The sequence below is a fragment of the Aptenodytes patagonicus genome, chromosome Z, assembly GCF_965638725.1.
Source record: "Aptenodytes patagonicus chromosome Z, bAptPat1.pri.cur, whole genome shotgun sequence".
NCBI classification, from domain to species: domain Eukaryota; kingdom Metazoa; phylum Chordata; class Aves; order Sphenisciformes; family Spheniscidae; genus Aptenodytes; species Aptenodytes patagonicus.
Window position 1 is genome coordinate 49,944,280 of NC_134982.1, and position 18,749 is coordinate 49,963,028.

The window sequence follows — 18,749 nt, forward strand, 5'->3', positions numbered from 1 at the left end:
TGGTGGGTAGTTGCTGTAGCATAAGTCTTAAGTATTGATGTATAATTACTTGGCTTAGTTTCTCCCCACACTGTTTTTGGTGTCTTCTGGCCCTCTCCCCCAAATTGGTGGCCTGCTACTGCTCATCTTGAAGACAAATAGTGATTATGTCATGAGTAAGTTATAAAACAGCTGCAGAAATTGGATGTAAACCATAAGAATCAGTGATTGTTAGTGCATGAACTGTCATCTCTGAATGCAGGAAACAAAATATGTTCTTTACTGTGGACCTTCATGAACAAAGTTGTAGAAGCCTGCTGCATTAGAGAGAAAAAAAAATGTTTCAAGTATGTCAGCAAAATATTTACTCTTGCAAAACTAACTGATGTCACAAATTCTTAAGCCTGGCTTAGGAAAATATTTTAATTATGCTTATTTTCAGTTAGCGTTGCAGTGACATCTTCTCAGTGTACTAGGCTCTAAAGTCTCAGAACACGTGTCCAAGAATAATTTGTTACTTATGATCCACAGACTACTGGTGAGCTAAAAAGTTTGAAAGTGATCTGTCAAATGGCAGATTCCCCCCCCCCCCCCTTTAAAATATGATATGAAACTTCCATTCCCTCAATGTTGGAAGGTGTGTGTAGCAGTTACTAGCCTGGGTTGTTGGGAATTGGCTGTTGTACAGTTAAAATGTCACTTAGAAAGATCAGCCAGCCTCCTAAAGAGGTGTGAACCCAAGAGTTTCATTTGCCGTGATTAATTAACCGAACAGACTTAGCTAAGTGTTGTAACTTACCATTCCATTACCTTCTAACAGCAGGGTTAGGTATGTTTGCCCTGGGCTTGCTCTTCCACAATGTTTAGGTGATCCTTTGGAACAATGTTTCTCAGACTAACACAATAGCGGTTAAACCTAGTCTTCAAACAAAGGCGGCTGACCTAAGTATGCCCTATGAGGAGACACATAAGCAGAGAAATGTCTTACTTTTTCAAATAGACATTTCCCCCTCTAGTTTCCAGCCACCTGTCTTTGTAACTGTTACCAAACCAAACTAAGTAAATTTGCTTACAATTATAATAAATTATTTGGGTCAACTCCATCTGTAAGAGCGTGAGTAAGGATAAAATACTTGCATTATAACACTTAAAAGTTCACTTGCATTTACCATAGAATGGTAGCAAGCATATGGCGTAATAAGGTGCTGCTGTCGTATCCTGGGCAATGGTTATTTTTGTGCATATGGTTTTTTTGGATTCAGGGGAAGAGGAAGATAGCTACCTATCAATAAGGAGAAGCTAAGCTGCTTCATATTTGCCATAATGCAAAAGTGTACAACTTAAGGCAATTACACCGACCTGTGACAAGTTGTTAGCCTGGTGTCTGTGCATGTTCTTGCCCTGTGGTTAAATGCAAGGTAATTTGCAGTAGACTGAACAATTAGGAGTGAGTTAAAATTTACCTTTGGATAAAGGGATGCAGGGAAGGTTCTCCTGGCTTTGAATAAATACTAGATCTCTTCTTCAGATTTTTTTACAAAAGCATTATCTTACAAGATTTCTTTAAGCATGGAGGGCTGTGCATTTATTAAATGATCAATCAGTAAGTTGGAACATACACAAGGTTTAGTCAGCAAGTAGTTCTGCATTGCCTGTAAGAGGAATTATGTGGATGCTTTAAAAAGTCATTGTGCTTCAGAGTCCTGGTATGTTGTGTAAAGTCACAGGAAGAATTGTAGCAATGGGGTGAAAAAGAAATGAAATCATAGCTTAATGTTACTAAGTGATAAACTTTACCACTGTTTTTAAAGCTGTTTGGCTAAACTCTCATAGCCATTTATGATGGTTCCATAGTAGAAGGACAGAAGAATACTGAAATTGAACTATGCCTTCTGTTGGCATAGGCAAATAATTCCAGAATTAACAACAGAGGTCTTGCTTCTTATCTGTGCTGCTTGAGGGAAGAGTAGGCTAGAGCTCTAAAACAACACTTTAAAAGTGCTCTATGCATGTGTCTTTATTGTTGTTCTATCAAAGGTGTGCATAATACTGCAGTAAGGGCAAAATTATTTTTTTCCAAAATTAATTTTGCTGTGCCAAAGGATGACCAAAAGGTTTGTGTATAGATAAATGTTTCACTTGCTTTTCTCAGCTGTTGGAAAGCAAATAGACTAGAAACTGTTTTTTTATTTAAAAACCTGTACATGAATTAATGTGGAACTTAACAGAATGTGCTTGTCAACATAAATTTTTTTTAATTAAGCTGTTGAAAGCTCATTAGGCACTAATCAGTTCTCTTATTCCATCCTTAGCTAGATTCCTATTCAGAAGAACAGCCAGTGCGTGTGTTTTTAATACCAAATTTCACATCCAATTTTTTGGATTCTTGTGTTCAATTTTTGGTATGTATTTTTTGGACTAATACGGGAAACAAGGAATTTTTCAAAGAGCAAGCATATGGCAAAATGTCATTCAGTCCCTTAGCCAACTATTACTGAATCTGGTTGTGACATTGCTGAGGTGGGAGGCAGATCAAATAAAAAACTATTACATTTAAATTAGTTTAATTTTAGACAAATACTTAATACCTAGCTTTACTGTTGATAAGCCCTAAAAACCAGACTAAACCTGCAAGCCTTTCTGGAATACACCTTTGGAGAACTTAACTTTCTTTTGTTTTCCGAGTTATTCATTTATTTATTTATTTTTAAAATGGCAGGCATATAGTTGTCCTTTCCCCCTGAAACCTGGAAGGAATTTCAGAAAGCTAATTGCATTTAGTGTGAGACTAAACTTCAAACCTGTAATTGAAAAGAGCTCCCCCCCCCCGCCCCCCCTTATTGCATTCTGGGTATGGCATGCGTATGTCGTTTTCCACTACCAACCCCTCTTACCTCAGGAATTTTGTTTTTCTTTAATTATTTTGTCACTTTGGTTTTGTCAGTGTTTCTTTTTGCCTGCGCGTGTTGATGACTAGCTCTTTTCCCTTTCAGGCAAAATCCTATGCCTATAGTTAATTGTAACCATCAGCTGATGTACTGATAGCTTGTCTGGTTTAGTGAACATGTAGTGTTATCACTGTCGCTTACTGCTAATCAGGCCATATGACTTGAGGTTCAGCATTTAAAGATTAGTGCTCTTTGGATGTTAATTCCATAACCACTGATGCATGATTCCTTTAGTAGTGGGTTATAGGCCTTTCCTGGCCTTTTTTCTTTCTCTGAAGAACTCCAGGAACATACAGAGCAGCACATAATTAAACATAATGAAGAAGGCTTTGATCGGAGGTTCCCAAACTGTTTCCAGTTGATTCAAAGACCCAAACAATGGGAGGAGCCTTGATCTGTGAACTATTGAGCTGGACCAGCCAAGATGATCATCTCTTGCAGGCGCACCTGTCTGTTCATCAGGGGAAGATCAAGAACTTTAAAAACCTCTGGACAGAGGTGAGCTAGTTCCCACACAACAGTACTGGTCTGAATGATGTATGCACTAATGGAACTTCTTGCTGCCTTTTATATGAAAAACAAAGGACGAAAAGTAGATAAAGCATGATAAAAGTACACCTTTCTTCTGATGAAAGTGAAGTTAGTCATCCCCTTTGTCCATCTTTTTTAATTCCACAAATGGAAAAACTAGCTGGTCTCTGGTGAGCTTACTTGGTAGAAGAGGGGGAAGAGGAGTCACGTTTGTATATCTGTGCTTCCAGTGCTATTGCAAAGATCACTCAGTGTATCATGTACATGCAGGTGTGACAGAGGCTGCATGCTATGCAAGTTCCTAAAGTTCAGAGAACTGTATTAATTTGGTGGTTATACCCAACACAAAGCTGAGTATAAAAGTGGTTTTTGTATTGCTTTCACTTTAGTGACTTCTATCTCTGATACCTAAATAAGGCTGCAAGTTGAAAGGTTGTTGTAGGGCTGCACTAGAATATTTTACGAACAATTAAATGTTCACAGATTTTACTGAAGCATATTTCTGCTTATTTCCGTCATTATCTGCCATGCCAAAGGATGATTCTTTCTCCCGTTAGTTCAGAGTTCTTCTCTGAACAGTTTAAACAGCAGTTTCAGTCACTAATGGGCTGGAATGATGCAAATTTGTCTACAATTATTTATAGGGATTTCTTACTTTCTGTTGAGCTTACATTAGCTTCAAGTAACTGTTTGCCAATCTTTTACCACTCTTTAGGAAACAGATTTAAAAAAAACTGGTAGTGAATTGTCCCACATCTTGGATTGTTTTGGTCATTAGAGCTAATAAGCCACATTTCGTTGCTGCCTGTCTGAGGCAGCAACTCATTTTCATTTTCGATATATATTATAATTATTATTATTTACTCATTGTGGTTTTAAAAGATTACTGTATGTTTGCACCATAAAGATCTGTAACAGTGGTTACAAGAGCTTTTGTGAATTTTGAGAGAGAAAATCTAGAACATAAGTGTTCTTAAATACAGTGAAGTATTGTGAGGGAATTGTATCAGAACAGATTGATTTCATCAATCAGCTAACCTTCTTCAGATGAAAACATCGCTTAATTTAACCTACTTATGGAAGCTGTAAGTATAAGAAATAAATTGTAGGTGCACACTGAGAGGTAGTTTTTTGTTGGGAAGGTTAGTTTCTTCAGCTGTAGAAGATTCTTGTAGGTATAACTTGTTACACGGTCTCCTGGGGAGTTCTGATAAACCATGCTTAGCATGTCCTTGGATTAGTTTTCATTCAAGTTCCATTAGTGATTTGAAAGATAAAATGGAAGCATGCTTACAAAATCTGAGGGAAGAATTTTAGGCATCATACTTTAAAAATAAAAATGGAAAGTATAGAGGAATAGTAAATAGAAAACACAAGACTTGGAAAATGTTTTAGCTATAATCACTTTAACCTACCATCAAGGAGACAGCTTAAAATAGATGACAATTTTGAGGACTTTTTTAAGGCCTACTTCTCTAAGATGCTATTTTATTATACGTATTACAGGGAAGGGGAAAGCACTTACCTGTCTTTGAAGCCTTCAGCATACAGACTAATTCAGGAGTAGTTGGAAGAGCTATAGATGAATAACGTAGACATTTTTAGGAAAACTTGCTTCAGTTTTGTATGAGTTGGTAACAATTTTTTTTTAAAGCTATTAAAAGAAAATGCTGATAAAAGTCAAATACAACTTGAGAGTTCAGTTTAGTTAGTTTCGTGGGCGTGGTTAGGGGTTTTTTGCATAACAATATTTTTAATGGTGTGGCATTGTATGGATCATGTTGTCTACTGTTGAGGGAAAAAATAGTGTTCTTCCACTGTTCTCCAAAGAGAGCTAGAATAATGTTTTTCTTAAGCCATATGAAGACAACAGTGGGATGAATTCATCTTGCTTTGAGGGCTGGGATTATCATACTCTATTAGGTGACTGGACTACCTCCATACTAGTAGAATTAAGTGTTAAGGCTTGTAATAGAAGAAATAAAATTCACCAACTTGTCACTGAAGTTCTAATTTAATTGCCAGTGTCCTGGGGAATTAAGGGAAGAGAAAACAGAGGGGTTTCTTTTCAAGCAAATCTTACTCTTAGAGCAGAGACATTAGCTCAATCTCCAACTCTACCAATACAGAAAAGCGTCCTTTTGTAATACTTCTCACAGAAACAAGATCACGTTAACTCACACTTGCCTTTTCTTGTTTAAGCGTTATACTGGATTAGTAGGAGACCTCAGCAGAGGAACTTGATTCCAGCCAGCTTTACAGGTGGACAGATGTTAAATGTAATGTAAATGGAGAGTTCTAAAATATATGATTGCATAAGCTGGGTGTTAAAACAGGTGATCCAGAAAACCTTTCGGCATTGACATTTAAACCTGGAAAAGTTAGCTTTTGTTTTAGAGGACTAGCAAGGCCCAGCCTTATGTATGACTATTTTGTAAGGAGGTGCAACTCACATGTCTAAGGCTGAATTACAATAATTTTTCGTTTAAAAAAAAAAAAAAATCAACAATGCAATGCATTGCTAGTGGAACTAGCTACCATGAGGAGAAGCTCGAGATGGATTTTGCAATACTTAGATCCTATTAAAAACAGCGTGAGAGGGAGATGCTGAGTTGCTGAAAACTTGTGCCAAGTGTTCAGTGCATTGTTCACAGCTGGAATATTTGGCCTCTAAATGGACATTGACAATGCCTGAAGCATTTCTAATACCAGTAGTTTTTGTTGTCACAGGTTGCATGCCATGTAGAGTAGATAAAGTCATGTCTTAATTGTGATAAAATATGCCATTAAAATAAGAAAACTGTAAATAGAATTGCTCCTGCTCTGAAAACTTCTTTAACTGCAGAAGACAGGGAAGAAACTCCTGTGTAGTTAGTAGTCATATACTTACATATCTATACTGTTTCAACAAAGCAAGGAATAGTAAGCAGGTCAGAAAGAACAATACTATGTGATTGCCTTCTGTGAAAGGGAAACTGTCCCCTGCGTACATAGAACAGGAATGGATTTCCTGTACATCTACAACTGATAGCCTTAATTATTTTGCTGACTTTAACAATAAAACAGGAAAACTTTTGCTCTTTATCTAGAAATATTGGTTACCTTACTCATTCTGTATACCTCAAGACTGTCCCTTGCTTAATGTATGCAAAGTGCTTATCTGTCATATGTGATAATCGTATTGTGTTCAGCTGTAGTAGGTAAAGTTCTTTCTGGGTTTAGAGCTGTTCCACCTTTTAAACTCACAAGGGGAAGAGGTCACTTGAATTAACCAGTATACTTCTCTCTCTTGCGGTACACGGTTGTGTATGCATGGATACATGTGCTTGAAATTCATTCTGACTAGTGATTATTTTCATTAGCTCTCTTCCTAAGTGTTTGCTGCTGAACGGTGAGGAAGATCAACTATTTTCAGTTGCATATTCACTCATCAAGGGAGGAAGGCTGGTGAAGTTAGAGCTAGTATAGTGTTTGGCAGGATTTTGCTTCTTAACAATATTAACTAATTTTGGTCGATATGTAGAATTTGGTAAAACTACTTATTTTAAACTGGAAGGAAATTTTAAACATGCTTCCAAATCCTGTGCTGCCTCTTGTTCCTAAAGTTGTGGCTAGTAACATAAGATCAAGTGTATGAGCTGTTGAGTTTTATGTATTGTGATGGAAAATATTGCTCTCATTTAAAGTACAAAGGCAATAGTTTGGATAGCTCAACTAATATTTTAAATAATATTTTTAAAAACATTTTCTCTTTTAAACTTAAAAAATAAGAAATTGCAGACTACTTGCTTATGTGTGCCCTGCGTTTTGCTGTTGGATGGCTAAAAGTGTTGAATACTTAATTGAAAATGACTTATGACTTGGCAAATACCAGTTAAAGTTTTCTGACAAACATGATTCATTAATGAAGATTCAGTGCTTCAATGCAATGAGTGCTTGAACTAAGAGCTGCCAATATGTTAGAAAGCATATTCACCTTTAGATTTTCATTAAGGTAGTAGCTGATGAACTGAATTTCTGCTATAGGCTTTTTATTAATTTGGATGGCCTTATGAATTTAATTGTAAATGAGAGATCATTGGTTGGAAGGGGACCACTGGTTCTAAAACTTTGGAGAAATACCCACCCTCTAACAAAATGGTGGAACGAACAGTGTGTAGGAGCCAGTCAAAATACATTGGTGTAAGATTAGGGATTAAAAATGGCTTTCTCTAATTGCATTTTGGACTGGTGGGATGATAATGTGGTTGGGAAATGCTTCTAAAGAGGGCATATAAGAATTTTGTGGTACTGGGGACTGTGGTGCTGTGAGTCTGCCCATGGTTCTGTTCCTGCTGGAAGCTACTTCATGCTCAAATTTGTGAGGGCTTTTTTGCAATTGCTTTTGACTGCCTGAGATCGGCCATTAAGATTTGCATCTCTTATTCTGGATGTATGCTTTAAGCTCTTTGGAGTGAACTTCTAATAAAACTTCAGCCAAAATTGCTTAATTGTCTTCATGATGATATAACTAGGAAAAATAGTTTTATTTTTTCTGTAGAAAGAAACTGTAGCCTTCTTGATCCAATACTTCAACCTTTAGATCAGAGGGGTGAAACTGAAGAGTATAAAGAGTATATATATCTTTGATAAGGACATAGCATGTTTTTACTAAAAAAAACTAGTGAACTGCTAATGAAAAACTTCAATTCTGAACAAAGAAGCAGTGAGCAATTCCTGTTCATGCATACTTAGCAGAGACCAACTGGCATTCGGCAGCAGAGCTCCCTAAGTCCCTGCATATGTTTTCTTTCTATCCAGCATTGTGTGAGCTGGATAGGATTGCAGCCATAATTCACTAGTGTGTCATTTGTTGTGCTGCTGAAGATGACCAGTGAGACTTTTTCTGTTTGTATTGTGTGTTCTGCCTTATGCTTTTTTTAATGGTTTTGTTACTGACTGAAAGGCAGAGTTTTTCAGAGGTTTTGGCTAAAAGCTATTTGTGACAAGTAGCCCTTGGTGAGAAACCAGAAACCGTAGAGAAGCATGTACTGCAGCTAGTTTTGCAGATAGGCTAGGACAGAAAAAAATGTTGCAGTGATCCCGAGAGAGTATTGGTATGAGGAACTATGTTAAAAAAAAAAAAAAAAGTTGGGCAGCTGATCGTACTGGTCATTGTCAAATGACTGGAGGAATTTTTCTGTAAAGCAATGGTAAAATGACATGTAAATGCAAGGAAGACTGGAGGCTGAAGTCAGGGGGAAGGGTAATGCAGAAAGAGTGTAAGGCAGTGCTTGGCAAATATGGTCTTTAAACAAAGTTTAGAAAGAAGTGAAAGACTTCTTGGTTTGCTTTAATTCAGTATTCTGGAGTGGCAGATAGCTTTAGAAACTATGGTAGAGTGACAAGTGGTTTTGACAGGTAAAAAGACCTAGCCAATCTGGAAGGGTAACTGATGTGTAATAAGTGTGGGCAGAGCCAGGCAAGCTAGGTGCTGACAGTGGCACAGACTTCTTAACCTGATACCCTCAATAGAAGCGCTTGAATATACATATGCAGTATTAATGGTCACTTCAGTTGTGCGCTCATTAAGGCTTATCTCACCTCTAAACCGGTTATTATCCATGTACTTAAAATGTTGTGAAATATGTGAAGAGCAGAGCTCTGAAGAACATAGAAAGAATTAATTGTGTTTTTATAAAGAAAGCTGTATGTGATTAGAGTGACGCAAATGTCACAGGTGCACAACTTCACCTTTAATATTTGTTTAACTCTTATTAAATAGCAATGCATTGTGGCAAGTTCCAAGGATCCTACTAGGAAAAAGGTTCATAATGATTTACATGCTTTAGAGTAAGAGGAAAGATTTCCCAGAGTTCTGTAGAATAAAAGTCTTTTAAAAAATTAAAAATAATTTAGAAGGCTTTTTTAACTTACCAAGCAGTGTCTTGCAAAAAAAGTTGAATTTAACTTTGATATTTCCAGGTTTGATTTCTGAATTGTACTTTTCTTAAATGTAATTTTTAGATAAGGTTCAAGAGTATTTTAGTTTGTTTTCAGGATGCACTGTATTGTATGCTGCTTCTTTGCTTTGTGTTTGGTTTTCATAGTCTTTGAGCAGATTTTTTTTTTATTGCTCTGAAATACAAAATCTAAGTAAAATCTAAACATTAGTTACGTTATCTTCAAGTTTCAACAGCTTGGGCTACAACAGTTCATATTGCAGTTCTGTAATTTGATTGTGGGCTGTGTTTTCCAGTGTTCTTAGTGGCACAGAATTTGCTGAAATAAGATCAAGGGAAAACTGTCTCATAGTTTTAACATGTATGTTGTGAATCAAGCTTCTCTATCAGATTTCATTGATCAAAAATGTATGTATTTGGGTTCTTGTTCCCACTTTCTCTTTCATTTAACAGCTCTTACTCTCTTAAAAGAATCTGAAGTCATAGTTTTAGGCAATTTTGAATGTATAAAGTGATTTTGATACGATGCAAGTGCTGAAGTTTAGTTATAAAACTTTTACTTAATATCTGTCAAAATTGTCACTCTTAATTATTGGGCAATTACATCTTGCTGCTGCATGAAGTGTTGATGACACTGAGGCATAATGTCAAGCCTTTGAGAACATTTACAGATCTTTCTATGTTAATTGGCAGAGACATCCAGTTCAATTTCATAACTTCTGGGTGGCAGTCTGTGTAGGGTAACTGCTAATTCTTTGTAGCACTTAACTTTCTTCTTAATGTCTAGTCATGGTGCTCTCTAAAAGTAGTCCTCTGACCATTTGTGAAGTCAGCAAGAAAATAGATGTGGCTCACTTTAAAAGTGCCTTAACTGTTAACAAGTTAAACTTCTAATCAATTCTATCCTTAATCCTTTATCCTTGTCCTATGATCTTAATTTCATGGTAAAAAAGAAATCTTTTTACGGGAAGACTTTTTAGGCATTGATCTCATAGTTCTGTAGGCTTCTAGAGTAGGGTTTCATTACCATAACTGCACATTCAAGCTTCCCACACAGTGATTTCCTAAACTACTTGGACAGATATTGGAGAGAGAATAATGGAACTTCTTGCAGGTTTTGTTGAGATTCCTACTTAACTTTTATGTGTGGGAAACTGTAGAAGATAATTCCAGGTCTCTGATGGATCAGGCTTCAACTTCTGCTTTTGTTTGCTAAGAATCTTTGGACAATTTGTTCTAAGGGCTTTTTTCCTGCCCCAATGAAGAATAAATAGAAAAACTAGACTGGTACAACGTGGGGCTTTGTAACCCTGAAGGTGAATACCAGTTCTCTTATGATGTGTTCGTACATACTTAGAATATTAGGTCATGTGTTTGAATACACTGAAAATACTATCATCCACATGAAAGATACTGCAGAGGAAGAAAGCCATATATTCTCTCTAAGGCGTACCTGAATGGTAGGTGAAAACAATGGTATTGTGCAAACAGATAAAGATTATATGAAGATTGCTGGGATGGAACTGAGAGAGAAAGAGGGAAAGAAATAATATGATAGGCATGCAGGCTGCACTACAGTACACGCTGCGCTACACTATGTGCCTAATTTTTGGCTGCTATTATGGTCAAAAGTTACTGCTAATCATCTGTAATAGCTTTAATCTAGACTGGAAAAAAAGAAGGTAAATTGAAACACATCTGAGGTACTTCTGTGCTTTCACTGAACAGATTTCAGATAGCTATTTGTCAGATAGCTATTAGGCTCTGCTGACCTGCTAGTTGAGTCATCTCTGGGCAGTTTATCTTGGACAGTCTACTATTTACTCTCTGCTTCCACTTATGGCCCACTGAGTAAAATCTTTGTTATGTGTAAATGCAGTGCCTTTCATGGGGAATCCCTTGGAACTATGTTTATGGTATGCCACTTGTGGAGACTGCTGCTTTTCGAGGCCAGAATCCCACATTCATGTTGGAAATGGAGTTTAGACTGTGGGCTAGCATAAAATATCAAGCCAGTCAGATGAAAATGAGGTGACATCACTGTAATTTGTAGTTGACTAGAAAGTCTGAAATAATCCTTTGATTGCAGAAGGATTTAGATGCACTTTAGAAAGCGCCACCTTGGTGTATTTCTAAAAAGTAAGAGTTCCGATTCTAGATACCTAAACTTTCAAAAAAGTAGTTCTTACTATCTGGAGAGACTTTGCCTTCTTCAGTGCTTAATTTCTAGACAGCTAAACTTTAATAATCAATTTCACTGATGTGGCACTAGTCAGATTCATCAACTGTTTTCTTGGGCTGGAAAACATTTGGGAAATCTCACATTTTACAGTTGTTTTTCACCTATGGATTTTATTTCTTTTAAGAATGCAATGTGTACTTCTGTGAATGTTTAAGACAAACACCCTACCCTTCATTGTAGGGTGCTTAGAATTAACTTCCTGAAATTGACCTCTTTCGCAGTAATCCAGGGCTTTTCAAGGAGCAGATGCCAGCAAAATATGTCCAAATGGGATATAGTGTTTTCTTCCTGTGATTTTAAGCAGTTGTCCAGGATGGTAGTGTTGAATGTGATTACTCTGGGGTTTGATTTTTTGTTTGTGGGGTCTTTCAGCTTATAAATCCATAACTGAAATGTATTGCTCTTCACGGTTGTCAGCTGTAAATCACTTCTATGTTCAGAGTTTACATACTGTAATGTTTCTTCTCATATATCAGATGTTATTACCCACACAAAATCCTAGTGATAGGATAAAAAAGTTCTTAATAACCAATATGCTGGATGAACCCGTAGGATACTTCAAAATAAATTTGGAATTTGAGTGGCTGAATTCTTACACCACAGGAAAATGTTTGGGGTTTTTTATTAGGGAAGGAAGGGGGGGGGGGGGGGAAGTAACTCAAACTAAAACCGGGCATATATTTTTATTCCCCCTGTTATTTAGGAGATATTTTAACATTAAGATTGCCTTTGGGGAAGAGGGTGCAGAAGACTTGCATGGGATGATCCTTTCTGTTCATACAGTAAGAATTAGGGAGTCTAAATAACATACATGCTTCATCCAAATTGTTAGTGCTGAAATCGTGGTACTACTTCAACTGAAACATGTACCAGCAGTTCTGAGCTGAGTTACGGAAAACAAAATACCGCTTACCAAGGAATCTCTTCAGCTGATGCATTTCATTTCAGAATGACTCCTTTCACCGAACAGTCTTGTGATGTGTTGTGACGTGCCGGTCCTCCACTGAACAACTATCAGTGCAAACTTACAGGGGGGGAGTTGCATGCAGGAGAAATGTTTTAGATGTCAAAGTGAAAATATTGGAGTCCGCCAGGTGGTGCCAGAAGGCCTGCTCACTGGTAACTCTGAAAGCAGGAACAGACCTCCTGAGAAGGTGGGAGTCTGTAGTTAACACCAAAGGGTGTATAATCTGAATTTGCAGTTCTGTATTTAAGAGATACAAGCAACACATGCTGTTACTCTCCCTCTCCTTCCAAACTTTTACCCTGAAAGCAATGTCTCAGCAAATGTTCTGATACTATTTCCTTCTGTTTTCATGATGGTAAAATTTAGGTATGCTATTTAGGAGTGAAGCACTTAACTTTGTGTTTTTGCTGCCATTAGCATTAATTATCACAACTATGTTTTTGTGCTACTAACATCCCTCTCCCATGGGTAGTAGGGTCATGAAGCTTTCACTAGAATGCAGTAAACAACATTGTACTGTGTGTTGTAGTGACATGCATGTAATTTGGTGGAAAAACAAGCATGAAAGTTAACTGAAAGTTAAGCTAGAGAATTGTTTTAGGTGGTTACCCTTATTTTCATGGAGTTAAAAGCTCATAAAAACATTCTAATGTTTCTAAACAACTAAGTTTATAGAGGGGGTTAAGCTGGTTCACAGAGAAAGCTGCAGTCTGCGTGCTTTTTTGCTCCTTTTGCCTTTATACTGCAGAAATAATTTTTTAACACAGCTTTTTTTTTTCTGCCTTAATATTATGTCTTCCTCCCTACTCTGATAGCATGATTGTACTATTCTTACTAAAACTGGTATGATTGACAGTTTGTAGGGCTTGCAGTTTTAGTCTAACACTTAACCTTCTGTGAAACACTCCACAATAATTAGAACACTAGTGGACAAAGTAGTCATCTAATTTCCACATTGTTTGGGTTTTTTTATGTAAGTGTGCTATGATCTAGGAAGGTTTGTGGAAACAAACAAGCAAAGCACCTGGGCTGAGTGAGTAGTTGCAGCTGATGACAAGTCAGAAGAATGCCTGTCTTTAACCGAAACCTGCAGCTGCACTGCTGGTGACTTGTGCTGTCAGGTGTTGGGGAGATTGGTGCCTAACTGGTAGGCAGTGGCACTTCTCCTCTGAAAGTTACTGGCAGTCTGTAAAGACTAGTATAACTTGTTTTGGATGTGTCAGTTTGGATCCAAAAAAGCTACTTGTGTTGGTTTTGCTATATCTGCTGCTATCAACAGAATTGCCCTAAAAAGTTGGTTGTTTCGTAAGTCATCTTATATGCATCCGAACAAGGAGTTTCTACTCTTCCTTAACAGTATAGCTTATTGCTACTGAATACGTCGGAAGCATGTTAAACTGTTCTACTTTTACATGGAACATGACATTCTTTGAGACTTGTAATAATATTTTGTAATAAAAGGTTTTGCATTTTGTGAGTTAATTTTTTTCTGGATGATCTTCCGTATTAAGAGTTTAAGATATTTGCATGATGGCGTTAAATGAGTTGTTTTGTTATTCATCATATTTAAGAATCCTAAGTTTTATGGGTTTTGGTTTATTTTTAATCAAGTAAGTGAGACTCAAGTTACATATGCTTTCAAAGTCAAGATGTTCTCAAAGTACATCAGTTTATTTTCAGAAAATCAGGTTTTATCCCTCCTTATTAATGTCTTCAGAACTGTCAGTGTGAAACTGAAATGTAAATTGAATTCAGAATGCTAGTTTTAGGAAAACTCAAGTTTCACTTGCTTTCAGTGAAAATCTTCAGTGAGGTTTTGAATTAGTGGCAGTTACTGGCTTAGCTTCTAGAAAATCAGTTTGAACTGCTGAATCGGGTTTTGACTTCAGTATCCCTGTGTCCTTAGGTTCGGAGAGTACAGTGAAACACTCATTAAGTGCTAGCAAATGAATTGTGACTTTAAAAGGATTGGGAAGTAATTTTTCTTTTTAGAGGTATGACTTCAGATTTGTGGCATAGTAATGATTGGGGACATACTGTTGAAAAAAAAAGTTAACTCGTAGAAAACCACAACTTTTGTGGTGTTTTAGTTATCTTATAAACATAGCTACTTAGCAACCAGTGAAATTAAAATATCTATATAGTACTTTATATTTTTGCCATGAATTGGAAATCGGGGGGCGGGGAAGTATATAATACATACAGGTGTTACGAAATATTTACAGCTTCTTGAATAACAGGTCAACAGATTGCTACAAAAGGGCATATTAGTTTCTAAATCTGAAGAATTTTCAGTTTGTGGTTTTGTGGTAGGTTGTTTGGTTTATTTGGGGGGGGGGTAGGGTTTTTTGTTGATGTGGATTTTTCTAAGTGGAAAAATATAACACTAGATTACAGTTGATTCTCAGCTAACAGCTCTCCTGGAGGAAAAAATTGGGTGTCTCTTGTATGCTTATGCAGTGCCTGTGAGACTGAATATGGTAGTATATCACATCAGTGCTCTGAGTTCAGTTTGTTTTCGTAATCAGTGATGCTTCTGTGCTAACGTATTTTAATCCATAGTAAAATATTTTTGAGTTTAGTAGAAAAACAATCCTTACACTGTGTTCTAGTAAAGTAGTTAAGCAAGCTAATTGCTTCCTATTGCATCTTCAAGTGCTTTTCAAAAGTTTACTATTGTCGCTCTGGTATCATTCAGCATTGCTGTGTATACACTGGTAGATTTCAGGAAGAGATGAAATGTGGAAAAACTACCAAGTTCCTGTAAATTAATTTTTAATTTTTAACTTTAATTTCACAAATTCTTACGAATTCCTGGCTGTGAGGAATTCTGTCTTAAGTTAGCTCTTCCATAGTACGGATCTTTCTAAAAACTGCAAATTACTGAATGTTTGTCTCCCTGTTGCTGTTTTTTCCTAAGAGTATTCCTCTGTGTTGCTCTAATGTTCCTAGAAGTTAATGGATGCGATTCATGGAAGAATTGGCAAGTGTTACTAGATGTAAATGCATTTTTCTGCGTAATGGTTTTACCATACCTCAAGGCGTGTCCTTGTATGTTCCCTTACTCAGTAAGGCACGAGCATAAGTTACACTTTTTCCCTTAGCTGGATCACTAGTTGCCCTAGTTAGGGGCATTCCTCTTTTTAACCCCTGTATGAAAAATGACAGCAGGTTCCAAAACTGAAGTAAAAGAGGGAAGACCAGCATGGATTAACAGATTACAGAGAACATGATTACAGCAATGACATTTCTTAAGGAAACGGGGCTAAGAGGATGATCTGACCTCTCTTGTCTTAGCCATGTGCAGCACTGAAGTAATGGATTAATCTGGATAAATGTTTCCTGTCCAAAAATGTTGGAAGTCTGAAATAAGTCAACCTGTACTTCAAATTTTCAGGTGATCACAAGTTTCTGTAATTGATCCTGAAAAGGACTTTAAAAACTTGTCCTCGCTTATCTCCCTCATCTAGAGGAATGTGATGACTAAATGTTTTAGGAATCTGATGAGTTTAGGTGTAGAGAATCGCCAAAAACCTCTGCAGATCTTCTATGAACCGATGACTTACTCAACAAATTGGTGGCTTGAGTGGTCATTGCAGTGGAATCAGTGTTTTGGTGCCTTTTTACGTGTTGGATTTTTTCAACAGACTTTTTTTAACTTCTGTGAAGCAAAGTTGTTCTGCTATGTGGGTGTGAGGGTGTTTTTGTTTCTAATAAATGTAAACAGTTGATTTGTACTTCACCTCTGGTGAAGGTAGTACAGTTTCTTCTAAGCTAGTAGTCATTCATCCCTGTACTAAGCTCAGTGGTTTTTAAGAAGCTTTCGTTTCTGTTTGTAGTTGACTTCGATGTGATATGGGACTTGCCTATGAATATGAGGGAAAAGTAGCAGCCGTAGTATTTGTTTTGCTGTGTTCTTGCCTAATGCCCTCTGTTTGCTGAATGTTTCAGAGTAACAGAATATGAAGGAACTTCTGTTGAGTATGAAAACAAGCATTAAAGTGAAACAAAATATTTTTATCTTAAGCAGGTCAGTTAATGCTTATCTTAACCAAGTCTCAAATCAAACTATTTATACTTTACCTGTTTTGTTTTTCAGAGTACTGTAGTTAAAAGTGCATCTTCTACACTTGAGGAAGGACAAATTCATGATTGAATGGTGGATTAATAAGTAGCTGTCTTATTCCAAGAATAAGAAGATACCCTGGGAGTTGGGAAGAACTGGATTTTCACCCTAGTCCAGCAGCTTTGCTGCTCACTTAAACACAGATGAATGAAGACCCCATTTGGAAAATCACCAGGTCAGCGGTCCAGAGCTGATGCAGGTGAGGTGTTTTTCTGGGTGGTTTTGTTTGGTTTTAGTGGGTAAAAAGTGTTCTTAACTTACAGATTTTTTTTATATATATATATGTTAATGGCTTTATGAAGGTGTTATCATTCCTGTCTTAAAAGATCATTTACTTTTGTTAGGAAGCTTATGAATTGAAAAGGCATATGTAAATTTAATTTAGCAGTATAGACATACGTATAAGAAGCATTTAATATAGTCTATAATATCAAAGTTTTATTAGAACTGTAAGTTACATAAAATTCTAAAAAGGAGCAAAATCAATTTTGTTGTAGGATTAGTGACGTATAAAGGGGACAATTTCTCTTGTTCTCTTGTTCATCTCAGAATATAAAAAAAAATTCACCTGAGTTGATCAGCTCTTCTTGTAAAAAAGAATGTCTTGAAAACACTACAAAAATTTAAATACTGTTGCTGCTGTGTGTGATCTTTAAACTGAAATAGGTTAGTCAAAGGATATTTTAAAGCAATTTTTTATTCAGAGAAATGCAAAATATGAATAAGCATTCACTCTTAGGACTAGTTAGGCTTATTCAAAGTTTTGCAGCTTGAAAGGCTAATGAATCTCAGTCAGTCTTGTGTGCTCTGTAATAAGGATTATCAGCAATGATGCAAAAAAGCATCAAGTGACCAACAAAGAATTGTTCTGTATGTTGATACTTGGTCCTGTATAAATTAAGCTAGACTCCGCTTCGGCTGCGCATTCTGCCTGGATTAGTGCGGGACAGGGACTAGAAGTTACCATTTGCAAGTTAGGAATTCTACAGACTAGCATTTTGAGGATGAAAAGCTTACAGATGAATGTTGTTCATTCTTCTGTTGAATTATTTGCTTTTTAGTTGAACTTATTTAGGTAATGTGAATTGTTTCGTATATTTAGTCAATTTTTTCTGTTACGAAATTACTTCATGGTTTTCCGGGGCGGGGGGAGTGCCCTTCCTATTTTGTGCTGCAGCAAAACTCACTAGTTAGTGACCTGTGCAGGGAAAGACTTTGTAGACACTTGCTGCAGTGTATTTTCTATCACCAACCATTGTGAATTGGTGCTTTTCTAAAAATCTCAAGAAACTGTCGTGTGTAAGTGGGGAAAGCTCAGTTAACTTTTAAAATACCCAAACAATAGTCCATCATGGTGCATTCAAATACTCATCCAATTCATTGAGAACTGAAGCAACTGATACTGGAAAATTTCTCTGAAACCTTTTGGAAACATTCAAAAGGGTGTTTACCTGTGATTAGCTTACATTAGTGTTAATTTGCTGTCACCCATTTGAAATATCTACTGATTTCAAAGGTAACTTTGGCAAATATTTTTAATAAATTATTTCAAAGGAGAGATCCAGTACAAAGTCTTAAACACTTGGTTCAGTGAGTTTTCATTCTCTCATCTGATGCATCATCCTTCCTCTTGACACTAGCAGAATACCTGTGGGAGCAGAATTGTATTTGTAAGAGAAAAGAAAGGAGAGCAGGCTTTGACCTGGTACTTAACTTCAGTCTTGTTGACTTCTAAGCATTAACGTTAATGGGGCACTGTGCCCAAGTTCAAAGAATTCAGACACTATGTTTTTAAAGCAACTGTCAGAAGAATTTTATCTAATGACTTAAATGTGACGTGCAATGAACAACAAAATTGCAGCACAGATTTGAAGTGTCATAACGTGAAGCTTACATAGAGGGTGATTATGTGGCTGGATTTTTTTTTTCTGAAAACGAAAAAAGTTAAGCTAGGACATTTTACTTAAATATGTTGAGAATAAAATTTTGCTTCCTACTTGTTCTTTTGACTCTT

General features: G+C 36.6%; 1 protein-coding gene across 4 annotated transcripts in view; it reads left to right on the forward strand.

The window, feature by feature from the left end:
* Positions 1 to 18,749, forward strand: part of SPIN1 (spindlin 1) — a 56,108-nt gene that overhangs the window by 11,894 nt on the left and 25,465 nt on the right. For all 4 annotated transcript variants that reach the window (XM_076361880.1, XM_076361881.1, XM_076361878.1 and 1 more), the window contains exon 2: positions 16,709 to 16,934. In XM_076361880.1, coding sequence (XP_076217995.1) covers positions 16,883 to 16,934 — 52 coding nt within the window. In that variant the 5' untranslated portion in view covers positions 16,709 to 16,882. The remainder of the gene's footprint in view (positions 1 to 16,708; positions 16,935 to 18,749) is intronic.